The sequence below is a fragment of the Ailuropoda melanoleuca genome, chromosome 9, assembly GCF_002007445.2.
Source record: "Ailuropoda melanoleuca isolate Jingjing chromosome 9, ASM200744v2, whole genome shotgun sequence".
Taxonomy (NCBI): Eukaryota; Metazoa; Chordata; class Mammalia; order Carnivora; family Ursidae; genus Ailuropoda; species Ailuropoda melanoleuca.
This window is the reverse complement of record NC_048226.1, coordinates 6,197,818-6,225,524: the sequence shown is the minus strand read 5'-3', so window position 1 is coordinate 6,225,524 and position 27,707 is coordinate 6,197,818. Positions and strand designations below refer to the sequence as shown.

The window sequence follows — 27,707 nt, the reverse complement described above, 5'->3', positions numbered from 1 at the left end:
AGTCTGCTTCTCCCTCTTCCTCTGCCTGCCACTCCCCCTGCTTGTGTACTTTCTCTCTGTCAGATAAATAAATAAAATCTTTTTTAAAAAAAAAGGTCATCTCTACACCTAACATGGGACTTGAGCTCACAACCCTGACTGAGATCGAGAGTTGCATGTTCCTCCAACTGAGCCAGCCAGGTGCTGCTCTCTGATAATTTATTTTTTTGTGGCTAATTGAGGTTTTTCTATAAACAAGATTATGTCATTTATGAATAGGGATAATTTTACTTGTTTTTCAAACTGAATGCTTTTTTTTTTTTTTTTAAGATTTTATTCATCTGAGAGAGCACTCAAGCGGAGGGGTGGGGTGGGTGTGGAGGGGGGCAGAGGCAGAAGCAGGCTCCTTGCTGAGCAGGGAGCCCAACATGGGGCTGATCCCAGGACTCCGGGATCATGACCTGAGCTGAAGGCAGATACTTAACCAACTGAGCCACCCAAGTGCCCCTCTTCTTGATTTTTGAAGAATAGTTTTTCTGGTTGTAGAATTCTTGGCTGACAGTCCTTTCAGCATTTTGACTATGTTATCCCATTTCCTTCTGTCTTTCAATGTTGGGTTTTTGTTGTTGTTGTTGTTTTTGTTTTCTTTTTGATGAGAATGCAGCTATTAATTTTATTGAATATCTGTTTCCCAGATGATTTGCTTCTCTCTTATTGCTTTTAAGGTTCTCTTTGTCTTTGACTTTTAAGGGTACAGTTCAGTGGCCCTAAATCCAGTAATTACTCTGTCTAGAATTCCAATACTATCTTGAATAGAAGTGGTAAAAGTGGGCATCCTTGTATTTTTCATGTTTTATGGAAATGCTTTCAATCTTAATAATTGGGTATGATGTAGTGGATTTTTCACATATGGCCTTTGTTATGATGAGATGTCTTTGATTTTGACTGTTTGCTATTGTATGTCAAGGTGTACTTCTCTTTTGTTTATCATTGGAACTTACTGAGTTTCTTAAATGTGCAAATTAGTGTTCATTAAAATTGGGAAGTTTTTGGCCATTAGGTCTTCTTTTTGCCCCTTTCTGTCTTTTGGGACTTTCATTATGTCTGTGTTAGCACTCATGATGATATCCCACAGGTCTTTGAGGCTCTGTTCATGTTTCTTCTTTCTTTCTGTCCCTCAGACTGGATAATCTCAGTTCCTCTATCTTTGAGTTCTCTGGTTCTTTCTTCCACCAGGTCAGATCTCCTGTTGAGACTTTATTGTGGATTTTTCAGCTCAATTATTGTTCTTTTCAATTTGAGTTTTTATTTATTATTTACAATTTTTTTTCATGTTTGAGAGAGAGCAAGTGAGCATGTGCACTGAGTGGGGGCGGGGTGGGGCAGGCAGAAGGAGAGAATCCTCAAGCCGACTCCACGCTGCTCAGAGCCTGACAAAGGGCTCGATCTCATGACCCTGAGATCATGACCTGAGCTGAAATCGAGTCAGATGCTCAATCAACTAAGCCACCCAGGTGCCCCTACTTATTTACAATTTCTGTCTCTTTATTGATAGTCTTTATTTGTGAGACATTTCCTTTAGTTCTTTAGGCATCGTTTCCTTCTTTGAACATACTGAAAATTTAAAATCTTTGTCTAGTAATTTAACATCTAGGCTCTGTCAAGGACAGTTTCTATTCTCTTTTTTGCTGTATATGGGCCATACTCTTGGGACGTTTTAAATGATATTTTGTGGGAACTCTGGCAATCAGATACCATTCCCCTCTCCCAGGATTGTTGTTCTTGATGGTTTTCATTATTTTTGTCAGTTTTCTTACTGCTTTTATGGAGGAAAGGATTTTCTTTTTTTTTTTTTTTTTAAAGATTTTATTTTATTTATTTGACAGAGATAGAGACAGCCAGTGAGAGAGGGAACACAAGCAGGGGGAGTGGGAGAGGAAGAAGCAGGCTCCCAGTGGAGGAGCCTGATGTGGGGCTCGATCCCGTAACGCCGGGATCACGCCCTGAGCAGAAGGCAGACGCCTAACCGCTGTGCCACCCAGGAGCCCCAGGAAAGGATTTTCTGAGGTCGTTATTATTCTGCCGTTCCTGCTGACATGACTCAGTTATATTTTGAAGTGGAATATGTTAAAGACATTTAATTTGGGTTATTGGACCTGAAAAGGCTCTAAGGTATAATAGAAGGTATTTCTACATTTGCACTATGAACTTGTTTTAAAAATTAATGATGTAGGTGGAAGAAGAAAAAATGACATTTCAGTCATCTGCCTAATTTATGTGCTTTTGTAAAGCTCCTAAATATTGCTGTTCTAAACATTATAGTAATCAGTAGTTTGATAATTCTACTTCTATATTAAACTGTAATGTTGTTTGTTTTTCCTGTTTGCTCTTCAGCTTTTTAAGATTTCTTCCTTTATTCTTTCTTTGTTTCTGTACCGCTCGTTAAAACAATAAGGTTCCCCCTGCTCTGAGGAAGCTGGAGCTCTTAGGAGACTTAAGATATACGTTTGTTGTATCCACTTAGTGGAATCAGGGGATTTGCAGAAAGAAGTAGCGTCTGAGATCATAGGATTACTAATGCTAGAGGTAAGATGGAAAACAAAATTTTTTGGTTTTGGGTAGATTTGGGGCCGGGGGTTTGTAGTTTGTTGAGGGAGTGTAAACTTAAATGTGCCAAATCTAGCATAGTTCCTACTTATCAATAAGAACTAATGTTAAAAAACAAAATAGATGATGGATGGGCCATAAACCCATGTTTATGTTAATTTCTGATACTGTGGACATCTGATATCTTTGAAGAGTATTTGAAAACATTGGAGAACTGATGGAGGATCCTGACCTTTGAAATCTTTTACAATTATAAGTTTGTACTAGAGCAGACGATTTCCAGGATCCCTTATAGTACTAGTTCTGGGTTTCAGTGCTATTACTATTAATTCAGCAAGAGACACTATTTGTGAAAAGAGATACCGAACATCTAGATTTCTGCTTAACATTTTCCTTATCCCATGAATGTTTAGGCTCACAATTTTCCAGGATCATTACTGGTTGAATTAGCCAAGGAGTTTATTGGTGCTATCAAAGAGGGCAGCTTAACAAATGGAAAGTCTTTGGAGTTATTACCCATTATTCTCAGTGCCCTCGTTGCCAATAAGGAAAATCTGGCTTATGGAAAAGGTAATTTTCTTCCAATTTTAGTGGCTTTTTTGCTAGTTAATCAAATTTATTTCTCAGTGTATTTTGCATTTCTAGGTGCACTGAGCGGGGAAGAATGTAAGAAGCAGTTGATTAACACCCTGTGTTCTGGCCGGTGAGTCTTACTAACGTGTAGCACTTTCGCAGACGCACAAGTGGCCAAAAAAAGGATTACTGTCTGTTTCAGGAATTTGTGTCACTAAGTCTTTAGTCTGTTGTTTTGTTTGTAATATACAACTGTAAAACCATTTATGTAGTCCACGATGAATTTTTGAGAGATTATTTACTATATTTTCTGTTCTTTTTTTTTTTTTAAGTTTTTATTTATTTGACAGAGATAGAGACAGCCAGTGAGAGAGGGAACACAAGCAGGGGGAGTGGGAGAGGAAGAAGCAGGCTCATAGCGAAGGAGCCTGATGTGGAGCTCGATCCCATAATGCCGGGATCACGCCCTGAGCCGAAGGCAGACGCTTAACCGCTGTGCCACCCCAGGCGCCCCTATATTTTCTGTTCTAAGACTATATTTACTTGACTGTTCATCTTAACACAGTTAAGTACTAGTCAACTAGTCAACATTGATTCTTTGATCTTGTTTTCCAGTAGTACCAAATCAAACTTGAAATGGCGTTAATTTTTTTCCTTCCTTATTAATTTTACATAGTAATATGCAAATAAGTTAAATTAAGATAAACTTTCATATTCTTTGTCATTTTCTTTAACCAGATGGGATCAGCAATATGTAATCCAGCTCACCTCCATGTTCAAGTAAGCATCATTATTCCCTTTTCTCGTTTTACCCTGCTGTCTGAACTTGACTGCTAGAAATTGAAATTTAGCAACCTCAAACACTGCTCTCCCCCGAGTAAGAGTATTGGTACCTCTCTTTTCTGTTACAGGATTTTCCCCCTTCTTTTTTTTTTTTTTTTAAAGATTTTATTTATTAATTTGACAGAAACAGCCAGGGAGAGAGGGAACACAAGCAGGGGGGAGTGGGAGAGGAAGAAGCAGGCTCCCAGCGGAGGAGCCTGATGTGGGGCTCGATCCCAGAACGCTGGGATCACGCCCTGAGCCGAAGGCAGACGCTTAACAACTACGCCACCCAGGCGCCCCTCCCTTCTTTTTCTTTTTTCTTTTTTTTTTTTTTACTATAATTGCTTATTTAAAGTATAACTATGATTTTTTCCCAATATGACTTCACTTGTGTAAAGCTTTTGGCCCCCTTTAAGTTTCTCTCTCAGATAAAAGACCAGGAGGCAGTTATAATATTCTAATATCTCCCAAATTAGCCCATAGCTCTGGCCTTGAGAGTCTTTGATCCACAGGGATGTCCCTCTGACTGCAGAAGAGGTGGAGTTTGTGGTGGAAAAAGTGTTGAGGATGTTCTCCAAGTTGAATCTTCAAGAAATACCACCTCTGGTCTATCAGCTTCTGGTTCTCTCCTCAAAGGTATAAATAAAAAATAAATATATGTTTTTTAAACTCTAGTGGAATGATCAGGTAGGGCCATTCAGCTTATTCATACCCTTGATTTACATACTAGGGCATAGATGCTTTCATTTCATGTCTGATGATATGATGGGTAAAAGGGTCATGCTCCTCAGCCTAGGAAAACATACATGACTCTTGTACTCCCACATTCTGTGTGTGGGGGAGGGGGGTAGCAGAAGGGATAAAGATCTCAAAAAAGGGTGGACTGTCGGGCCTTTAACTTAAGTCTGACACTAAGATGCATTTCAAACTCAGTCTCAACATGAAAAAGTCTTCTGTAAATGCTTAGTGTGATTTTAGGTTGTAATTTACCTATGTAGGTTCATATTTGAGAATCCTCTAAGCTGAAAAGTACTTTAAGTTCAACTTGGTGATCTTGCTCTTATGGGGAGACTTACCTATTTTGTGTTTTTTTTCAGGGAAGCAGAAGGAGGGCTTTGGAAGGAATCATAACTTTCTTCAATGAGCTAGATAAGCAGCACAATGAGGAACAGAGTGGTGATGAGTGAGTAATATAGTACAGAAATAAAATGATTTTGACAGATGCCCTTCTTATGTGTGTTTTACTTCCTTGTTATTTAGCCTTTGAGTCCCTACCTTCATCTTAGCCCAGAACTTCCTAGTCCTCTCTGAGCTGCTCAGTACTAAAGCAGCCTCTTCACCTCCCTCATCTACAGCTCTCCAGGAGCATAGCAGAAATTGTCACGTAATTTGCAAGTTTATAAGCTGTTGATGAAGTTTCTACTCTGTACCAGATACTATTTGGCCTTGGGACTATAATGATGAACCAGTCAGACAAGGTCCCTGCTCTCAAAGAGTTTAAATGTTGGTGAGAAGAGAACAGAAAATAAATAAGAAAGCTATTAGAAAGTGCTATGCAGATGACTCAAATGGATGACGTGATAGTGACAATGTAGCTACTTTAGAGTGGGGGAGTCGGGGAAAACCTCTTGGAGAGGGTGTTACTTCAACGGAAGCCGGAATGATAAGAACCACAATATGTAGATCAGGGAAAAGAACATTCTCAGTTAGTGGAATAGTTAGTATGAATGCCAGACACAGCTTGGTATGTCTGAAAAAAGATTTTTTCTAAAGCAAGTATTTGTAGAGTGTTTACCTGTGCCAGGTGCTGTTCTAAGCACTTAAACCTCACAACATCCCTGTTTTGCCTCTACTTTATGCGTGTGGAACCCGAGGCACGGAGAAATTAAGGAATATCCCAAGGTTATGTAGCAGTGGAGCTGAGATTTCGATCAGGGCAGCTTGGCTCAGAGCTCATGCTGTTAATCTGATTGCAGCCTACCACTTCTACCGTAAGGTAACTTTTTGTTACGTGGCTTGAGCAATTGATTAGAAGGTGGTCTTATATACCGAGCTAGGAAGGACTGATGGAAAAGCAGGTGTAGGACAAAACAAGCTCAGTTTTAACTATGTTAAGTTTGAGATGTATTGTTAGCATTCCATTTGGAGGTATTAAGTAGACGGTCTAGAGCTAGAGGGAGAGGTCAGGACTGAAGATAAGAGACTGGAAAGAACTAAAACCATGGGATTGGATAGGGAATCCTAGGGAGATTGTGAAGAAAAAGAAACCCAAGACTGAGCTCAGAGTCATTCCACCATTTAAAGGGAGGATGAGCCAGCCAAAAAAAAGAAAAATTGGAGAATTCAGTGACCATGCCCCAGAAGAGAAGAGTGTGTTTCAAGAAAGAAGTGGTCAGTTGTGTCATATCTGCTGTGGTGTTAATTAAGATGGGACTTGATTATTGGTTTTGGCAACATAGAGGTCATTTGTAACCCTTGCAAGAATAGTCACATGGCATTGAGGGGAGTGGGTAGGGAGGGGCAGAAGCCTGGTTGAATTGGATTTAACTGAGAACAGGTAAAGAAGTGGAATTAATGATAATAGATATAATTCATGCTTTCAGGAAGTTTTGTTAATAAAGAAGCAAGAAATGAGATGGTAGAATTTACACTTCCTGCCTCCAGTGATGGTATGAGTTCAGCTTGAGTTGGTCTTCTTGTTCATCTGAGTATCTGCGCTCTTGTCTCTTGCTCAAACTGTAGCTCATACCCTTCTGTTGAATCTTTTAGGCTATTAGATCTTGTTACCGTGCCATCAGGCGAACTGCGTCATGTGGAAGGCACCATTATTCTACACATCGTGTTTGCCATCAAACTGGACTGTGAACTAGGCAGAGAACTCCTGAAACACCTAAAGGTAACCCCGGACTCCTACGGTGATCCAGGAGCTCTTTATGAAACAGGGGTGTTTGAACTCAAGCCTCTTTGATGCGTGTTAATGACAGGAGACGAGTGGAAGCATTGTACAGTGGCCGTAGATCTGGAGGATGCCTTTTACTCTGAAAGTAGAAAATATATGTCACCACATTCTTAAGCAAGTTCCACTTTAAAACCATGCTTAAATGTTTGGGTGTTTAAAAAGAATAAAAAAAAGATGAGGACTGTTCTGCAGGAAACTTAACATTTAATCATAACTCCATCATTGTTGTAGATGAGCTTCAACCTTGACCTCTGTTTCTCCATTTAAGAATTGGGATAGTGCCTATTTCTAGTAGTCTGTTATGGAGTTTTGTGAAACCAAGTCATTCATCATTAAATATATGTGAAGTAGTAAGATTAAAATTAGAAGTGTTTTGAACCCTTTTAAAGAAAAGTAGTATACAGATAAAAGACCTATTTTTTCCTATTTTTTCTTTTGGTTAAGACGGTGACCATCAGTTGTCTTCATTTGCAAAGATCTGTGTTGCAGATCTGTGTTCATCAGTTGCATATGACACCCAATGCTCATTACATCAACTGCCCTCCTTAGTGCTCATCACCCACCCAATTACCCCATCCCCCCACACACCTCCCCTCCAGCAACCCTGTTTGTTTCCTAGAGTTAAGAGTCTCTTATGGTTTGCCTCCCTCTCTGTTTTCATTTTATTTTATTTTTCCTTCCCTTCCCTTATGTTCATCTGTTTTGTTTCTTTTTTTTTTTTTAAAGATTTTATTTATTTGACAGAGATAGAGACAGCCAGCGAGAGAGGGAACACAAGCAGGGGGAGTGGGAGAGGAAGAAGCAGGCTCATAGCAGAGGAGCCTGATGTGGAGCTCGAACCCATAACGCCGGGATCATGCCCTGAGCCGAAGGCAGACGCTTAACCGCTGTGCCACCCAGGCGCCCCCATCTGTTTTGTTTCTTAAATTCCACATGAGTGAAATCATATGGTATTTGTTCTTCTCTGAGATATAATTTATAAAACATAAAATTCATCCATTTTAAGTTTACAATTCAGTGATTTTTCATAAGTTTACCTCGTGCAGCCATCACCATAATCCAAGTTTAGAACATTTTCATCACCCTGTGAAATCCCTCATGCCCATTTATAGTAAATTCACATTCCCAGGCCACCACTAATCTACTCTCTATATAGATTGATCCTTACTAGACAGTTCATATAAATGGAATTATATATGATCTCTTGTGTATGACTTTGATTTAGGATGATGTTTTCAAAATTATCCATGTGTTGTAGCCCATGTCAGTATTTCATTCTTTTTTCTTGGTTAATAGTATTAAACAAGAAATCTATCAGTTGTTTTAGCTGTTCACCAGTTGACGGACATTTGAATTGTTTCTACTTCTGGGCTACTATGAATAATGCAGTTATGAACATTCATATGCAGGTCTTTGTGTGGACGTATGTTTCACTTCTCTGGGTTAGATACCTACAAGTGGAATTTCTGGGTTATGTGATAAATGTATATTTACATTTTTAAGAAACTACCAAAGTGGCTATGTCATTTTACATTCCCACCAGCACGGTATGAGGGTTCCTGTTTCTCTGTATCTTTTCCAACATTTGTTATTGTCTGTCTTTTTTATCATAGCTGTTTTGGTGTGTATGAAACAGACTCTCACTGAGGTTTTGCTTTGCAGTCCCTAAAGCCTGATAATTGAGCATTTTTTCATGTGCTGATTAGCTGTTCTGATATCTTCTCTGGGAAAATGTCTCTATAAATCTTTTGCCCGTTTTTTGATTGCATGTCTATTATTGAGTTTTAAGAATTCTTTATATATTCTAAGTCCTTCATCATGTATATAATTAGCAAGTATTTCTCCCAATCTTGGCTCATCTTTCTATCTTCTTAATGGTGTTTTTTGAAACACAAATGTTTGAATTTTTATGAGGTCCAATTTATCAATTTTTTCTTACAGAGCTTATGCTTTTGGTATTATATCTAAGTAATCTTTGCCTAATCCAAGGTTTTAAAGATTTTCCAATATGTTTTGTTTTTAAAGTTTTGTACTTTTAGGTCTTGAGTTTAGGTTTCTGATCCATTTTAGGATCTGTTTTCAATAGGTTATGTTATACTTTTAAGATGTGAATAATGACTCCTTTTTGGTTTCTCTGTAGGCAGGACAGCAAGGAGATTTCAGTAACAACATATGTCCCTTCAGCATTGCCCTCCTGCTCTCTGTAACAAGAATACAAAGATTTGAGGAACAGGTATTTATTAATGACTTTTTGCTTCCTCCTGTAGTTGATAAGGAGTACGAGAGCCCTTTTTTAGCCCATTCTGCTAGCAGGAAATTCCTCTGTAAAGCATGTAGGCCCACCCTGTTTTCTGGGGGCTGCCCAGAGACCTGTTCAGGTACTTGGTTTATGCCTTTACTTCGTATGGTGTGGTAAGCCAGGTGGTGAGCGGGAAGAAGAGTGGGAACATATCACACAGTCCAGGTGGCAAGAATGGGAAGTTTAGCTAGGAATTCACTAGTAGTTTTATTATGTTGCAGCTTTCTAAGAAATTATCCCTGGGGCGCCTGGGTGGCACAGCGGTTAAGCGTCTGCCTTCGGCTCAGGGCGTGATTCCGGCGTTATGGGATCAAGTCCCACGTCAGGCTCTTCTGCTATGGGCCTGCTTCTTCCTCTCCCACTCCCCCTGCTTGTGTTCCCTCTCTCACTGGCTGTCTCTATCTCTGTCAAATAAATAAATAAAATCTTTAAAAAAAAATAAAAAAAATAAAAAAAAGAAATTATCCCTGATTGAGTTTAAATTAATGAGAGCAATGTAGTTGTAAGGATGGAAATATAAAATCCTTTACCCTTTTTTCTCATATGTATGCCCTGATTGTGGGTAATATTAATATTGATTTTAGCCCTTTTCCTTTTTCTCTCTCTCTCTTTTTTTTTTTTTTTTTTTTTTTTTNTTTTCAGAGAGGGAGAGAGTGAGGGGGGTAGGGAGACGGAGCGTGAGAGAATCTATTTTTTTTTTTTTTTTTAAGATTTTCTTTGAGAAAGAGCAAGAGGGAGAAAAAGCACAAGGCAGGGAGAGGGGCAGCAGGAAAGAGAGAAGCAGACTCCCTGCTAAGCAGGGAGCCTGACATGGGCCTTGATCCTAGGACCCTGGGATCATGACCTGAGCCAAAGGCAGATGTTTAACTGACTGAGCCACCCAGGTGCCCCAGAGCGAGAGAATCTTAAGCAGGCTCCACGCCCAGTGTGGGGCCCGACGTGGGGCTCCGTCTCACAACCCTGAGATCAGGACCTGAGCCGAAATCAAGAGTTGGACACTTAACCAACTGAGCCACCCAGACACCCCAGCCCTTTTTCTTAAGGAATACCTACCTGTCTTCAACTCCTTTAAGTGCCCACTGAAAGTCGTAATTTTTGTATCATGCTCATCTAGTAAAACAGCTGTCTTAGGGATGTAAGTGTATGGCAGCAAGTAGGAACAGTTAACAGAGTTAAGATTCTGTAGCATCAGCTCTCGTTTTTTGCTTCATTTTCCTGTTTCTTTCATTATATTAGGTGTTTGACCTTTTAAAAGCTTCAGTTGTAAAAAGCTTTAAGGATCTTCAGCTTCTCCAAGGCTCAAAATTTCTTCAGAATCTAGTCCCTCATAGGTCATGTGTTTCAACCATGATCTTGGAAGTTGTAAAGAATAGGTGAGTTCATGAACCAAACCCCAGTAGGTTCATAAGGTATTTAGTGTTGGAAAATACAGTGTGATTCCATACTTGGTGTTCATCAGAGAAAATTGATGACTATGGCTGTTGACTTCACATATCAAGGTTTAATCTCTTGAAATTGGTCAAGCAAACTTTTCCCATATCGAAAAATCCTTAAATCCCAAGGCTTGATTTCTTGGCCACCTTGATAGCAAGAATACAAAACTAAAGTGGGTGCCTTTGATCCTGTCATGATATTACACCTCTTTCTTGGTCTGAGTCTTCATTGGCTTTTTAGGTGAGTAAAAAAACATTAAAAGTTTTATTTTCTTTAACTGTTGAAGTTTGGGGCTGATGGATGAAACTAAATCAGCAGTTTTGAACAAATCCATTTTATTTTATTTATTTTTTTATTTTTTAAAGATTTTATTTATTTATTTATTTGAGAGAGAGCATGAGTGAGGGAGAGTGGCAGAGGGGGAGAAGCAGATTCCATGCCAAGCAGGAGCCCAATGTGGGGCTTGATCCCAGGACCCTGAGATCATGACCTGAGCCAAAGGCAGATGCTCAACTGACTGAGCCACCCAGGTATCCCTAGACAAATCCATTTTAAACCAAACTGAAAAGATTGGTAACTACACTGGTTTTTATTTTAATTTCAAGATACACATTAGCTGTTGTAACCTTCTTTACTGTGTCATATTTGCTTTGTGGATCGAATGTTTTAAAGCTTTATAGTTTAAGCCATAATCTGAGGTAAATCTCATTCCACGTCCTGGAATTCTCATTTAGATTGAATTTACACGAGGTTGGCACATAAGGCAAATTTCAGACTAGAATCCTTTGTTTTTGAGTGGTTTACCCATTGATAGGCTTTAAATCGCCTTTATCTTCTCTCTATCTGGTTATTCTTTTTCCTGAGGTTTATAGTTGTATCTCCTGTATTTTCCCAACCTGGTCTCTTCAGTTTGGGCTAAAGATACAGGCATATTAGCTAGCCAGGAAATTCCTAGAAAGCTGCCCTTTTGGAAGTCCCAGTCAGCCATAGGACCTGGAATCCTATCTCCATCTATAGTTAGAGTGGATTGGGCTGTTAACACCAGGTAGGACCAAACCTCAGTGGGGAGGGATTTGGAGAATATTACTAGACTCCCTTAAATAAGCAGATTTTTAGTTATACATGCTTGCCCCAGTCAGTTAACCTCATGTGATTAAATTTTTGGACCCTCCCTTACCACATTTTAGTGATATTTTATTGTATTTAAACTTAGACTTGCCTGTTAGTGTGTATTTAGTAGAGTTGATTTTTCACATTTCTCCTGTAACACAGTATATTCCTGGAAAACCTTCTGTTTTTTAAAATTAACACTCTAAAAATGACGGTACTTGCGGGGAAGATAGGGCTGAGCAGACTTATATTTGACATTATAACCAGAGCATTAAGATTTTTTTTTTGAGATATAACTGACATATAACATTATATTAGTTTTAGGTGTACAACATAATGATTCAATGTTCATGTCGTAAAATGATCACCACAGTAAGTCTAGTTAATATCCGATGTGTTTTTTTTTTTTAAGTATAATCAACGTGCAGTGTTATATTAGTTTTAGGTGTAGAGCATACTGATTTGATGATTTTGTACGTTGCTCAGTGCTCACCATAAACGTATTCACCATCTGTCACCATAGAACCATACACCATACAAAGTGGTAGGATATTATTATTATCATGGACTATTCCCTGTGCTATTCTTTTCCTCTCTGTGACTTATTTCATAACTGGAATTTCCTCTTAATCCCCTTTATCTATTTCTTCATAGCCAAGATATGAAAGCAACCCAAGTGTCCATCAATAGATGAATGGAGAAAGAAGATATGACACATACACAAACACTGAAATATCACTCAGCCATGAGAAAGAATGACGTGATATATTCTTTTTTTCCGCATTTTTTTTTTTTTAAGATTGATTGATTTTAGAGAGCACATGAAAGGGAGAGAGAGGGAAGGTCTTTTTTTGTTGTTGTTCTGTTTTGTTTTGAGGGACAGAAAGTGTTAGGAAGACTCCACACTGAGTGTGGAGCCTGACTCGGGCCTTGATATCATGACCTGAGCAAAAACCAAGAGCTGGATGCTTAACTGACTGAGCCACCTAGGTGTCCTTCCCATATATTCTTTTTTTTTTTTTTGTAATGTTCTGTTAGTCACCATACAGTACATCAGTTTTTGACGTGGTGTCCCATGATTCATTGTTTGCATATAACACCCAGTGCTCCATGCAATACGTGCCCTCCTCAATACCCATCACTGGCCTAGCCCAATCCCCCCACCCCCCCTTCCCATATATTCTTAACATAAATGTTCTGCTACAGTAAATTATGAGACTTTACCTTGAACAAGTTGTGGTAACCTGGAAAGGCACAGTAAGGGAGTGTCGAAGCTGAATTCTGGAGACTAGAACCAAATGCACAAATATTGGGGAGGACTACACAATAAACACCTCAGAGATATCAGTTTGCATGTGGCCTAAGCCAAAAGGAAGAAAACAGGCTGGGGCACCTCCGTGGCTCAATCGGTGAAGCGTCTGCCTTTGGCTCAGGTCATGATCCCAGGGTCCTGGGATCGAGCCCTGAGTCAGGCTGCCTGCTCAGCAGGGAGTCTGCTTCTCCCTCTCCTTCTGCTTCTCCCCTAGCTTGTGCGCGCGCTCTCGCTCTCTCTCTTTCTCCCCTCCCTCCCCCTCCCTCTCTCTCAAATAAATAAAATCTTAAAAAAAAAAAACAAAAAAACAGGCTAAGGGGCATCATGAACAGTAGTCCTGTATTCCTCTATGGTTTGCTGTATTCAGTTCTGTTGATACACTTTGTGTTTACCTGCAGATACTTGGAGGTACAGAACATTAAATGTACTAGGAAAAAATCACCTGTGAACCAGTTCAGCTTCCAGGTTACGTTTACTTCCCTAGTTAACAATCATGTCTGAGCTCTTTCCTGTTACAGATAGACATTTTGTAGCAAATGGACTATAACTATCTCCTTTCTCCAAGATTAGAACCTTATTTAGATTTTGTAGTAAATTTTACTGGTTTCTTTGCTTACGTTTATCTTTTGAATCTCATATTTTTCTCTTGGAAATATACCATTAGTATATAATTTTTGCTATAATCCTTTCTGATATGATTTATGGATAGTAAACTTTCTGAGTCTTGTCCTCTCTGATGTCTTGATTTTGCCCTCCCACTGAACGGTAGTTTGACCAGGTATAAAATTTTAAGTTTATAATCCTTTTCCGTTGTCTTTTTGCACCTAGAATTACTGATGAAAAGGCTGATGATTATCTGACTCTTTGTACTATTGTAGATAACCTGTTATTTTCTTCATGGGAACCTGTAAGACTTCATTTCTATTTTTGATATTCTGAAATTTAACACAATTTATATAAGTTCCTTTTTAAGTCATTTCTGCTTGATACCTGTTGTGACCTTTCATTTATAAGGATTTGTGTCTTTCCTAAACTCTGTTTTTCTCCTTATTTTCTTTAATTAATTTCTTCCTTTTTTTTCATCTCCATTCTCTCCTGTTAGCTGTTGGAATGTCTTTGTATTCCATGTCTCAATTTTTCCTTTGAGCTTTTCATATTTTTCTCTTTTTATGTGAAATTCTAAAAAATCTTAGTTCTTTTATTTCATTCATTTGCTCTTAGCCCTGTTTATTTTACTCTTAGATTTATCTGTTGAGTTTTCACACTCTAGCAATCATGTTTTTCATTTCTAAAATTTCCAGTTGGTTCTTTTTTCATGCCAGTCTGTTTTTTGTTTCATGATATAATATTCTCATTTAAGGATATTTATTAGACTTCTAAAATCTCCTTTTTGTTCCATTAACCTTTTCCTTCAGATATTAGTTCTCTTCATTGAGTTTTGTTGCTTCTCTTTCAAGGTGGTCTTTTTTTCTTACATTTGGTGATTATTGGTTGTCTCCTAATTATTGCTGGTGTTTGCCGTTAGTTTGTCTGAGAATGCCATATTGTTGGATACGGTTTACCTCTGCTGTGAAGGTGGTGGTAGGATATGCCAAGGGCTGACCTCCCTAACTGTCAGCATGTTGCCATACTCGGAGTGCTTCTCTGCCTCTGAGGCTCGAGCTCCTCTACTCACAGATCCCACCTAAGTATAGCCTCATTGTTACTCACTTCTTGCCATAACTGGGGGTGCACTGGGCTGTTGGAGAAGAAGGTAGAGAAGGATGCTGTGTACCTACCTGTTCATGCTGGGGAATTCCAGCCAGTCACCACAGTGGCCGCAGAGTCCCTTCCAGTTCCCAGCACATCTGCCTTTGGTAGCTGCTTTTGGAGCCACGCCGTCGTTTTGCACTCTGTGGTCTGAGGCTTCATCTTTCATTCTTGTGTTACATTCTTTCACTTTTTTTTTTTTTTTAAGATTTTATTTATTTATTTGACAGAGAGAGACAGCCAGCGAGAGAGGGAACACAAGCAGGGGGAGTGGGAGAGGAAGAAGCAGGCTCACAGAGGAGGAGCCTGACGTGGGGCTCAATCCCACAACGCCGGGATCACGCCCTGAGCCAAAGGCAGACGCTTAACCGCTATGCCACCCAGGCGCCCCTACATTTCTTTCACCTTTTAAGGATTCTTTATAATTTCTAGTCAGTCAAAAACACCTTATTTTTCCCCATTGTTATGGATTGTATAAGTGCACCGTATATAGGCGCACACATACAGATGTGTGTATCTTTTCTGTCATTTGTAGGTTTTGGGGGGTGTGAAGAATAGAGCATGTGCTCAGGCTGTTATCTCGATCCCAGATCTCCAGTGTGTGAATATTATTAAACTCTGTTGAAATGTAATGAGAATCTGTTCACAACTGTCTCCTTTATTCTTTAATGCTGAATTTATTATAATTTGTTGCTGTTTAGCAAGTACAAATAATGATACAGAGGTTATTATAAGCATAGCATTTCCTCTACTGTGGGTATCTCCAAGGATTCTACTGCTGTGCAAAAGGTTATTTGTAGGTTTGGCTCATTGCTTTTGAAACCAGATCATGCATTGATTCGTACTATAAATATGAATATGATATAAATATAAATATGTGAATATATAAATTTGAATATAAATATTCCTGCTATAAATATTTACTGTGTGCCTTCTAAATGTTAGTCTTATGTGTGCCTTCTAAATGTTAGTCTTATGTGAGGCTGTATGGGTAAAAATACGACTACAAGATGGTCTCTACCATAGAGAAACTCATTCTGGGGAGGGGGGCAAACTTGTGTGTATAGAATATAAGTGTCGTTAGTGTCATGGGGGAAATAAAAGAAGCAGCAGTTAGCTTCCAGTCATGAAAGCTTGAATGGAAATGTGTAATGGTCAGTACATTGAAATATTCCAGCTTCGTCTGTATGTTTTTGAACATTCTGTAGTTTCTGGATTTTCCCAGTATTCTGTCAGTTGGAATACTAGCAAGAATTCAGAATTCTGACAGATAAGGATGCATGAAAAGAAAAGATTCATGTGAATGATGTTGGTGATCCAGGTCAAATTTAGGAAATGTGTAACATGACAGTATTATAAAGGTAAGGTATCTTCCTAAGTTTTTCTTTTTAACTAAGCTTTGTTTTCTTGCAGTGTTCATAGTTGGGATCATGTTACTCAGGGCCTGGTAGAACTTGGCTTCATTTTAATGGATTCATATGGGCCAAAGAAGATTCTTGATGGAAAAACTATTGAAACCAGCTCAGGTCTTTCAAAAACATCAAACCAGCATGCATGTAAGCTGGGTGCTAAAATCCTATTGGAAACTTTTAAGGTGAGTCTCTAGTTCGGCAACCATTCCCTAATTCTGTAAAATCTTATTATAAACAGGGCATGACATTTGCTTGGGAGCTTGGAGGACAAGGAAATTTGAGTATGCAGCCGTTTCCAGGAACAGAGGTTGGGATAGTAATTGAAACATGACATCTAGCCTGATGGAATATTTGCTTTTTCATCCTTTATTTATATGAGGTTTTCATTTATTTTAATTTCTCCTTTTTCTGTTTCTTAGAAGTTTGAATATAAATTAGCTTTTCATGAGTTCCTCTTCTTCCTCCAGTAGTAAATCATTTTTGATCATTTTCTGTTTTGGGGGGTGCTGTTGGATGCTATTGCCTTTTATAAAAAAAATAATCTTTTAGGTCGCTGTAAAACATCAGGCTTGAAGAATCATGCTTATTGGTTCATTGTTTTTGAAGAAACCAAAATAGTTCTTAACATTTTTAAAGTCATTACCATATAATGACTGTCGTTTCAATCTTAATTTCTGAAACAGCTTTCAAAAATACATTTCCTTTCAGTTAAAACAAAAGCTAGGTTATGTCTGAGGCTAAACAACTTTGCTAATGGTTCCTCTACGTCATTTTCTTGACATCGAATTACTGTAGCTACATGCCAGAAGTGTCTGCTGAAAATGTTATTCGGAGGCTCATTTGAATGTGTATCTAGTGTTCTGATCCAGAACTATGAAGTGAATGTGTATAATAGTCCTCGAGAGTTGTGTGTTAGGTGATATAAATGACCCTTTTAAATAGTAACCTGATTAAAAGAGTAAAGAGATTTTAATACTTTTTAAAATTGTTTTTCTAAAACTAGTGAGGTTCTCTTTGGTTTCACACAGATGTTGTCTTGGTCAAGGCATCTGTAAAGCATGTAATTTACTACTACTGATCTAGTGTTAGTCTGAGGTCTGAAAGAAATTAGTCTGTACCTTAAAATAATCAAGTTGAGGTAAAAATTTTAATGAATATTTGAGTGAAAATTCGAAACAGGTCTTTTTTTTTAGGTGACTACTGTGCTTCCAGAAACTGAAGAAGGGTTTGGTGAAGGTTTTGAGATTTCCAGAAATTTTCATAGGCTTTTCAATTTTAAGATGAAAGTCACACATAGCATACTGTCAGAAATAAGAGTTTGGCATGTAATGGATACCTAAGTAGGATTATTCCTGTTTGAGGCTGAACCTCACACGTCAGTACTTTCATATGAGCTCTCTTTCAGGTGAATGAGCACGGTGGTTTGCCCTGCTAATGAATCTTCCGAGCACAGAATAAGGATAGAATTGAGTGTCTGTATCTTTCTAGATGATTCGCAGTGTATTTGTCTTTGAAATAAACAGTCAAGTCTTATCCATATCCAAACTGTCTTTCATTCTGCCTGACCTAAATTGATGCAGTTGTAAGCTGAAGGTCACCATGGGATATTTTATTGACTGTTCTGTTCTTTTTAGATCCATGAGATGATCAGACAAGAAATTCTGGAGCAAGTACTCAACAGGGTTGTTACCAGAGCATCCTCTCCCATCAGTCATTTCTTAGGTATTGAACTGTGGAAGGGTGAAAAGGCGTGAAAGTTCTAAGGAATATTTTCGTGTAAATATCATACTGTTTTGGTCCTGCAATTTTTTTTTTTTTTTAAATAGGCTCCATGCCCAGTGTGGAACCCAGTGCAGGGCTTGAACTCACAACACTGAGATCAAGACCTGAATTAAGATCAAGAGTCAGACTCTTAACCAACTGAGCCACGCAGGCACCGTGGTCCTGGAAAAAAATTTTTAATGATGCAGTAGTTTAATGCAGTATCTTTGTTTATGATGCCCATGAGACATAAGTCCATTTACATTGTGGTCGTCAAGAAGGAAAGGAGTATATAACTAATGAGTAAAACTTGTATCTTTCATCAGCTCTCTCTCTTCTGTTTTTACTATTTCTCTAGTGAGTGTTGTCCTTATGCTGCAACTCATTGACCTCCTATCTCCTTAACCCTTGACATTTGGCTTCAGTACTCCTCTTTGTATTTTAATACATATCTTTTTTTTTTTTTTAAGATTTTATTTATTTATTTGACAAAGAGACAGCCAGCGAGAGAGGGAACACAGCAGGGGGGTGGGAGAGGAAGAAGCAGGCTCCCAGCGGAGGAGCCTGATATGGGGCTCGATCCCAGAACGCCGGGATCATGCCCTGAGCTGAAGGTAGACACTTAACAACTGAGCCACCCAGGCGCCTCTTTAATACATATCTTCTAATGCCGAATCCACTGGTCTTTTCTTAGTCACCAACTTTCCTAATTTCTGTATCATTCAACACCGTTTACAACTCCCCTGAAACTTTCTTAGATAGGTTCTCTGGTAACAGTTTGCTTCTTATCCTGTGTGTGATCAGTTCTTCTCTTCCTTTAGTGGTTCCTTTTCTTCTACCCTTAAGCATGAAGATTCTGAAAAGTTCAGTACTTGACACTTTATCCTGCTTTTTTCCCCCTTCTTTACAGCTTTATTGAAGTACAATTGAAGTACAGTAATCTCTACATATTTAGAGTCTAACAGTTTGATGACTTGACATGTGTACAGCTGTGAAACCCTCTACACGATGAAGGTGACATATCACCCGCAGAGGTTTCCTGGAGCCTCTTCATAATTCTTTCCTCCAACCCACTCTTCCTCCCCACCTCCTGTCTCCAGTCGAGTCTGCTTTCTGTCTGTAAATTAAATGCCATTTTTTGAATTTTATGTAAATGGAATCCTACTGTATGCACTCCTTTTTTTGTCTGGCTTCTTTCACTCAGCATAATTCTTGGGAGATTTTTCCATGGTTGTTGCATGGATCAGTAGTTGGTCACTTTTTATTGTTAGCAGTACTACCTGGTGAGAATATAACCTCAATTTGTTTATTCATTCACCTGTGGACAGGTTATGTAGGTTGTTTCTGGTTTGGGACTATTATGAATAAAGCTGCTATGAACATTCATGTATACGTCTTTCTGAGGAAATATGCTTTCATTTCTCTTGGGAAAATACCTGGTAGTGGAATGGGAGCATCATATGGGAGATCTTTGTCTAATGGTTTAAGAAACTGCCAGACTGTTTTCCAAAGTGGTTGTACCACTTTACATTTCTACCAGCAATGTTGCTAGTCACTCCACGTTGTGACCAATACTTGGTATGGTTAGTCATTTTAATTTTAGTCATTCTGATAGGTGCATGATAGTATCTCATCATGGTTTTCACAAGTCTGTTCAGATCTTTTGGTCCACTTTTAAAAATTGAGTTGTTTGCCCCCTTATTACTGAGTTGTGAAAGTTCTTTGTATGTTCTGAATACAAGTCCTTTGTCAGATGTGTGTTTTGCAAATACTTTTCTAGTTTGTGGTTTGACTGAATGTTTGTAACAGTGTCATTTGAAGAGCAAGTATTTTTAATTTATCAGTTATCAATTTATCGGTTTCTTTTTATAGTTTCTGCTTTTTGTGTCATGTATTAATCCTTGCCTAAACCCAAGATCACTGAGATTCGCTAAGATTTTTTCCTATATTTTCTACTAGAAGCTTTATAGTTATAGCTCTTATACTTAGCTCTATGATCCATTTTTGTTAAATTTTATATATGGTGTAGAGTAACAGTCCCCCCCACCCTTTGGCTATTCAGTTGCTCCAGCATAACTTTTTAAAAAGGTTATCTTGGCATTACCATGGAATCTTGGAATTATATGGCATCCTTGCTGAAATCAACCAACCATATGTATGTGGGTCTGTTTAAGGAATCTTCTGTTCCAGTGATCTGTTATTGTCTTGATTAATATACCTTTGTAATAAGTCATCAAATAGTGTAAATCTTTCAGCTTTGTTCTCTTTCAAAATAGTTTTGGCTAATCTAGGTGCTTTGCATTTCAAAGTAAGTTGTAGAGTTAACTTGTCAATTTTTATAATAGACCTACTTAGGTTTGATTGAGCTTGCCTTGATTCTTTGGGTCAGTTTGGGAGACAATTGGCATCTTAACAATACTGAGTCTTCTGACCCATCCATGAACATAGTAGATCTCTCCATCTATTTAGGTCTTCTGTAATTTCTTTTAGCAATGTTTGTAGACTTCAGTATGAATCTTGCATATCTTTTGTCAGCTTTATCCCTAAGTATTTCATTTTTTTGATGCTATTGTACGTGATATTTTTTAAATTTCAATTTCTAATTGTTAATTGTTAGCATGTAAAAGTGGTTGCTTTTTTATGCTGATCTTATATTCTGCAACATTGCTAAACCCACTTTATTAGTTATAATTAATTTTTGGCAGTTCTGTAGGATTTTCCACGTAGAAATCATGTTACCTGCAAATCAAAACATTCCTAATAGGGGCGCCTGGGTGGCACAGCGGTTAAGCTTCTGCCTTCGGCTCAGGGCGTGATCCCGGCGTTATGGTCGAGCCCCACATCAGGCTCCTCTGCTATGAGCCTGCCTCTTCCTCTCCCACTCCCCTTGCTTGTGTTCCCTCTCTCTCTGGCTGTCTCNTGGCTGTCTCTATCTCTGTTGAATAAATAAATAAAATCTTTAAAAAAAAAATTCCTAATATCAGTAATTTGCATCTTCTTTATCAGTTTGGCTTAGAGACTTGTCAGTTTTACTGATCTTTCAAAGAATGNCCTAATATCAGTAATTTGCATCTTCTTTATCAGTTTGGCTTAGAGACTTGTCAGTTTTACTGATCTTTCAAAGAATGAGCTTCTGGTTTGAATTCTTTCCATTGATTTCTATTTGCAGTTTCATTGATTTCTGCTTATTTCTTTTTTTTTTTTTATTACATTTATTTACTTGAGAGAGAAAAAAAAGCACAAGCAGGGGAAGGAGCAGAGGGAGAGGGAGGGGAAAGAATCTCAAGCAGACTCTGCGCTGAGCTTGGAGCCTGACACAGGGCTTGATCCCATGACCCTGAGATCATGACATGAGCCAAAACCAAGAACTGGATACTTTACAGACTGAGCCACCCAGACACCCCTCTGCTTCTTATTTCTTACCTTTGCTTGCTTTGGGTTTATTTTGCTCTTGTAAGTGGTTGAAAAAAATCAAAAGAATAATATTTCATGTCACGTGAAAAATTTAGATTTCAGAGTTCATAAAGTACAGTATTATTGGAATATAGCCAAGCTTAATCGTTTATGTGTTTTCTGTCTTGCTCTTACATTACACCAACAGAGTTGAATAGTTGTCATTTATACCATGTGGCCCATGAAGCCTAAAATAGTTACTATTTGGCCCTTTACAGAACAAGTGTACCAACTTGTGGTCTGTTATATTTACCTGATGTTTACATTGCTTTTTCTTCCTTCCTGATGTTCCAGGTTTCCTTTTATTTATGTGAAGGGTTTTAACTAACATTTGTTTAATAAAAACAGGGCTGTTCAGGTTATCTAAATCTTCTGGGTGAACATTGATAGTTTGTGTCTTTCAAGGAATTTAACCATTTCATCTGGTTTATCAAATTTATTGCCATAAAGTGTAGGGAATATTCCTTTTAATGACTGTAGGTTCTATGTCGATGTACCCTTTCTTATTCCTGACAGCCATGATGTGCGTCGTCTTTTTCCTTATAGCTGAAGGCAAAAGATTATCAATTTTATTCATCTTAAAAATCCAGCTTTTGGGGCGCCTGGGTGGCACAGCGGTTTAGCGTCTGCCTTTGGCTCAGGGCGTGATCCCGGCGTTATGGGATCGAGCCCCGCATCAGGCTCCTCTGCTATGAGCCTGCTTCTTCCTCTCCCACTCCCCCTGCTTGTGTTCCCTCTCTCGCTGGCTGTCTCTATCTCTGTCGAATAAATAAATAAAATCTTTAAAAAAAAAAAAAATCCAGCTTTTGATTTCGCTGAATTTCTCTATGTTTTTGTTTTTAGTTTTCTGCTCTTTTTTGTTTCCTTTCTACTACTAACTTTGGGTTTAATCTGTGCTTTTTTTGGTCAGAAGCTTAGGTAATAAATTTGAGACTTTTTTTCCTAATACAAGCATTAAAACTGTAAATTTCCATCAAAAATTGCCTTAGCTACATCCCATAAATTTTGTTATTAATTTTCATTCAGGTCCAAATACTTTTTAATTTCCCTTATGATTTGTTCTTTAACCTGTGTGTTTAGAAGTATGTTGTTCAGCTTTTAAATATTTGGAGATTTTCCAGGTATTTTTCTGTTGTTGATTTCTAATTTGTGGTTATAAAACATAGTCTATATGCCATGAATTTTTTTTAGTTTATTTATTTAAGTAATCTCTACCCCCAGCATGGAGTCCAAACTCAAAACCCCAAGATCAAGAGTCAGATGCTCTTGTGGCGGAGTCAGCCAGGCACCCCTATGACATGATCTTTTAAAAATTTATTGAGACTTGTTTCATTCTCAGAATATGGTCCATTTTAAAAAATGTTCTGTGTGCTTTTGCAAAGAATATGTATTCTGTTGTTAGGTACAGTTTTCCATAACTCAGTCAGGTGATTGAAATCTTTTGTATCCTTACAGATTTTCTGTCTACTTCTGTTAACTATTAAGAGAGGAGTGTTGAGATGTCTGACTTTGTAATTATAGATGTGTCTGCTTCTTTTAGTTCTATCAGTTGTGTCTCTTAAAACTTTGTTAATAGGGACATACTCATTTAAGATTGTTACGTCCTCTGGGTTACTTGACCTGTTCATCATTATGAAATGATCTATTTTGTTCCTGGGAATATCATTTGTTCTGATGTCTACTTTGATATAACTTCTCCAGTTTTGTTTCTCTCTCTCTTTCTCTTTCTTTAATTTATTGTAGAGCATTGATTTGGGGGGGGGGCCAGGTAGAGAGACTCTTAAGCAGACTCTGCACTGAGTGTGGAGCCCAATGTAGGGCTCCATCTCACAACCCTGAGATGACCTGAGCTGAAATCAAGAGGCAGATGCTTAACCCACTGTACCCCCAGGTGCCCCTCTCCAGTTTTCATCTTTTTAGTTTTCACTTATTTATATCTTTATAGTTAACATGGGTTTCTTGTAGACAACATACAATTGTCTTACTTTTTTAATCTTTTTTTTATAATCTTGGACTTTAAATTGGGGCATGCCATTTACATTTAATGTGATTTTAAAAATGTGATTATCATCTAGCTCTTTGTTTTCTATTTTGTCCATCTGTACTTGGTTCCCTTTTGTCTCTTTTTCTGCCGCCTTTTGGGTTGGAATTTTTAATTCCATTTTATCTTGCTAATTTGATTACTTCTACCTCTGTTTTATTTTCTTTCGGGTTGCTTTAGGGTTTATGATACATCTTTAACTTACTTAGTTTACCTTAGTGGTACACCTCAACAGTATACATCCATTTCTTACCTCTACTCCTGTGACTTGTGCTATTCGCATACATTTTACTTCTCTGTTTATTGAATTATATCTACATTGTGGTTATGTTTGCCTTAAACAGTCAGTTGTCTTTTAAGAATTTTTTAAAATAAGAAAATGTCTTTTATTTTTACCCCTGCATTTACCATTTCCCCACTGAGCAGGGAGCCTGATTTGGGCCTTGATCCCGGGACTCCGAGATCATGACCTGAGCCAAAGGCAGATGCTTAACCAACTCAGGCACCCAGGCACCCAGGTACCCATAGATCCAGATTTCTGTCCAGTACATTTTCTGTCTGACTGTCTTTAACTTTTTGATCTGTCATTTTTGGATTCTTCTATATGTCACAAAAAGTCTTCACTTAGTGTGAAGTTTTTTAAAAGATATTTTTGCTGGGTATAGAATACCAGATTGACAGGGTTTTTTCCTTTGGTAATCTAAAAGTTACTTTACTGTTCTTTTAGTTTTCATCATTTCTAATAAGTCAGCTTTCATTCATATCCTTGTTCCTCTCTATATAATTCTTTTCAGATTTTCTCTTTATCAGTGGTTTTAAGCAAATTATGATGTGCTTTAGTGTAGCTTTCTCCATGTTTCTGGTGGTTGGAGTTTGTCAGGCTTCTTGGATCTGTAGGTTTATGGTTTTCATCAATTTTGGAACATTTTGAGAATATTTCTTCAAAAACTTTTTTCTGTCTTCTCCCTCCCACCAGCACACACTCCCCCCAACCTCACCCCCGGCCCCATGACATTACATATATAGTAGGCTGCCTTACATTGTTACATAGCTCACAGATTTTCATCTTTAGTCTTTTTTACTCTGTTTTGTTTTAGTTTATATTGGTATAACTTCTAGTTCCCAAATCTTTTCTTGTGCAGTGATCTTTGCCTCTGCTGTTGATCTCATACAGTCGACTTTTCATATTTAGACATTTGTATCTTCCTGAGTATAGAACCTTGTATATTATGAAGTGTCTGCACTGTGGTTCTTGTAATGCGGACTATTTCTTGTCCTTTGTGACCTCTGAGAATATATCTGCCTGCTCCTTGCTGGTGAGTCTTTCCTTGGCTTCTGGTAGCTTCCTCACAGTCATACACCTACCAGAGGACCGCTGACATACAAAGGGGGCTTCTTGTACATCCCATGTAGCTCTTTCCTTTCTAGTACTCTACCCTGTGAATTCTTGTCGCCTTAGCTTTCCTGAATTCCCACTTCTATCTCTTTAAATTGGGAAAACCACTGGACTTGGAGTTTCCCCACTCTGTGTGGCTGCCTTGAAACTCTCTAGGCAGGAAGATGGAGTAGTCATAAGGCTCACCCTGTGTATTTCCCTTCTCTCAGGGATCATGGTCCTGTACTACTTGTCTGGTATCTGAAAATCATTGTTTAGTATAATTGACCTTTTTTGTTATTGTTTAAAGTGGGAGGATAGGGGCTCCTGGGTGGCTCAGTCAGCTTAAGCGTCTGCCTTCAGCTCGGGTCATGATCCGAGAGTCCTGGGATCAAGCCCCACATTGGGCTCGTTGCTCAGCGGGGAGCCTGCTTTTCCCACTGCCTGCTGCTCCCCCTGCTTGTGCGTGTGTGCACTCTCTCTCTCTCCCTCTGACAAATAAATAAAAATTTAAAAATAAAAAAATAAAGTGGGTGGATAAATCTGGTCACCATTATTCCATGATGGTGGAAAGCAGAAGTCTGTTCCTCTTCTTTATGCATTCTCTTCCTTATGGATGTCATGCCTGTTTTCATGGCTTTGGTTGTTTTTGTGGGCTTTGATGGACATGGCTCCCAAATCTTTATGTCAAGACTATCTTCTTTCTTGAGTTCAGTGCCTCCATTCCTGTTGGGTATTTCTATTTAGGTTTTTCTTTTTCCTTTTATTTGAAATGCAATACATTTTCCTTCAGACAAAGTCCGCTTTCCATTATCTGTATTTCTATTATTTGAAGCCTGGCTCTCCTTCCAGAAGCTGGAATTCCTTTTTATCATCTCCAACATACTTGATACCTAAGTTCTCTCTTTTTTTCCCTTACTCTTCATTTTTTCTTCATTTTTGTACCCTTCCTCCCCACCCATTGCGTAGTTTGCAGTCTTACAGCCTTGCACTTAGACAATCACCATAGCTTCCGGCTGATGCCCCTGCTTTCTTCTTCTCTTTGCAGCAACTCAACCTGCATATGCCACCAGATGAGTATTCTTAAAATGCCTGTCATTCAGGAGTCACCAATACCTCCTTTAATAAATGATCAGCTCTTTATCCTGCCCTTAAAAGCCTTGACAGTTTGATTCATCCTGCCTTTTCAACATTCACTTCTCTTATTTATTTTTCTGAATCGTTCACTCTGGCTTCACAGATTTCCCACCGTTTTCTGAATTTGTCCTGTACTTACCTTTACGTATTTTGCCTCCTACTTTTCCCTTTATATCTAGTAAGCCTTTCTAGTTCTTGGTGCATCTGAATGTCAGCCTTCTTCCAGAATCCAGCTAGAATTCTTCTCTTTATTCTCCTAAAGCACACCAACTCTTAATAATCTCCTCTTCCTTTGAGCTCCTCTTTAGACTCTGTCTTTAACATTTACTAGGAAATAAACTGTGTTTGGGATTATTAGGTATTTGGTGTTGATCTGTTATTTACCTCTTTCATTCTTTCAAAACGTATTTTTATTGACTCCTAACTAAATTTAAATTCTTGAAGGAAGGGAGACCATGTTTTATGGTTAAGGCTATACCATGCTTACATATAATACAAGTACATAGATATTTATTGATTTACTTTAGCTTGGAAATATGAAGACATATGCTACTCGTCAGTATAATGGATTTCTTCCCATCTTTTAGATTAATTTTTGTAGTCTTAATATTATCACAGAAGAAAGTTTGAAGTATTCTGGTTACACTGACTAGAAAAAGTATACAGGATCAGTAGAAATTTATTTTGCAGTATACTTGGGAAAAGAAACAAAAAACTTTTTACCATTTCTTTCCCCATATTTATTTTCCTTTTACTTGAAATATCTTTATTGTTTGAGGCAACTCACTATAGATTCTGTTTTTCAGATCTGCTTTCAAATATCATCATGTATGCACCCTTAGTTCTTCAGAGTTGTTCTTCTAAAATCACAGAAACTTTTGAGTATCTATCTTTTCTGCCCCTTCAAACTGTACAAGGGCTGCTGAAAGCAGTGCAGGTAAGTCTTCTGACTCCTAAGGAACTTGACAAGACTAAGGTTGAACTACCTAATGGAAGCCTGATGTGATTCTTCGTAGATAAAAATGTCTGAGAAATTGTATATCCCTTGATTCTAAAGCATTGAACTTTGTATTAAAAGGGCAGGAGCATTGGGCTAGACTCCATTTCCAAGTTTACCCCTTCTTCCTGTCACGATTCTCTGTCCTTTGACTCATTTTCAAGTTAGTAAAGTGATTGAAAAGCCCTTAGAAAATTGAGGACGTTAGGTTTAAAGGCATTCACAGTTTAAATTGATATTTCAAAGTATGCTATTGGCCTTATTACTAAGTATAATAAGTATTGAAACATGTATTTAAAACAGAACTAAATTTCCTTATGTAAGCCAAGTTGTAACAGTGTTGGGTAGAAATGAGCTAAGGCTAATAAACTTGGGGTGTTTTTTTTTGTTTGTTTGTTTTTAATCACTTCTTCTTTGTCTTTCAGCCCCTTCTCAAAGTCAGCATGTCAGTGAGAGATTCCTTGATACTTGTCCTTCGGAAAGCCATGTTTGCCAGGTATGGAGCATCCCGCAAGACCCTAGCAAGTAGTGCCTTCTGGTGTTACCCACCATCCTCTCTGCCGTCTCCTCGAACAGCCTGTTCACAGTGGTCATGCAGATGTCTGACCCAGCAGGACAGCTTCCATCAAGCAAGACCTTGTGCTGAGTGTAGGCTTCCTTCTCTCATTCAGTCTTCAGAGTAAC

General features: G+C 38.3%; 1 protein-coding gene across 1 annotated transcript in view; it reads left to right on the top strand.

Moving 5' to 3' along the window:
• FANCI (FA complementation group I) overlaps positions 1-27,707 on the top strand; it is an 82,446-nt gene that overhangs the window by 16,120 nt on the left and 38,619 nt on the right. The window contains exons 4-16 of the mRNA XM_002919565.4: positions 2,435-2,565; positions 3,000-3,156; positions 3,232-3,289; positions 3,898-3,939; positions 4,497-4,620; positions 5,082-5,167; positions 6,754-6,880; positions 9,084-9,176; positions 10,479-10,615; positions 16,261-16,441; positions 17,894-17,981; positions 26,833-26,963; positions 27,449-27,519. Of these exons, the coding sequence (XP_002919611.1) occupies positions 2,435-2,565; positions 3,000-3,156; positions 3,232-3,289; positions 3,898-3,939; positions 4,497-4,620; positions 5,082-5,167; positions 6,754-6,880; positions 9,084-9,176; positions 10,479-10,615; positions 16,261-16,441; positions 17,894-17,981; positions 26,833-26,963; positions 27,449-27,519 (1,426 nt within the window). The remainder of the gene's footprint in view (positions 1-2,434; positions 2,566-2,999; positions 3,157-3,231; positions 3,290-3,897; positions 3,940-4,496; positions 4,621-5,081; positions 5,168-6,753; positions 6,881-9,083; positions 9,177-10,478; positions 10,616-16,260; positions 16,442-17,893; positions 17,982-26,832; positions 26,964-27,448; positions 27,520-27,707) is intronic.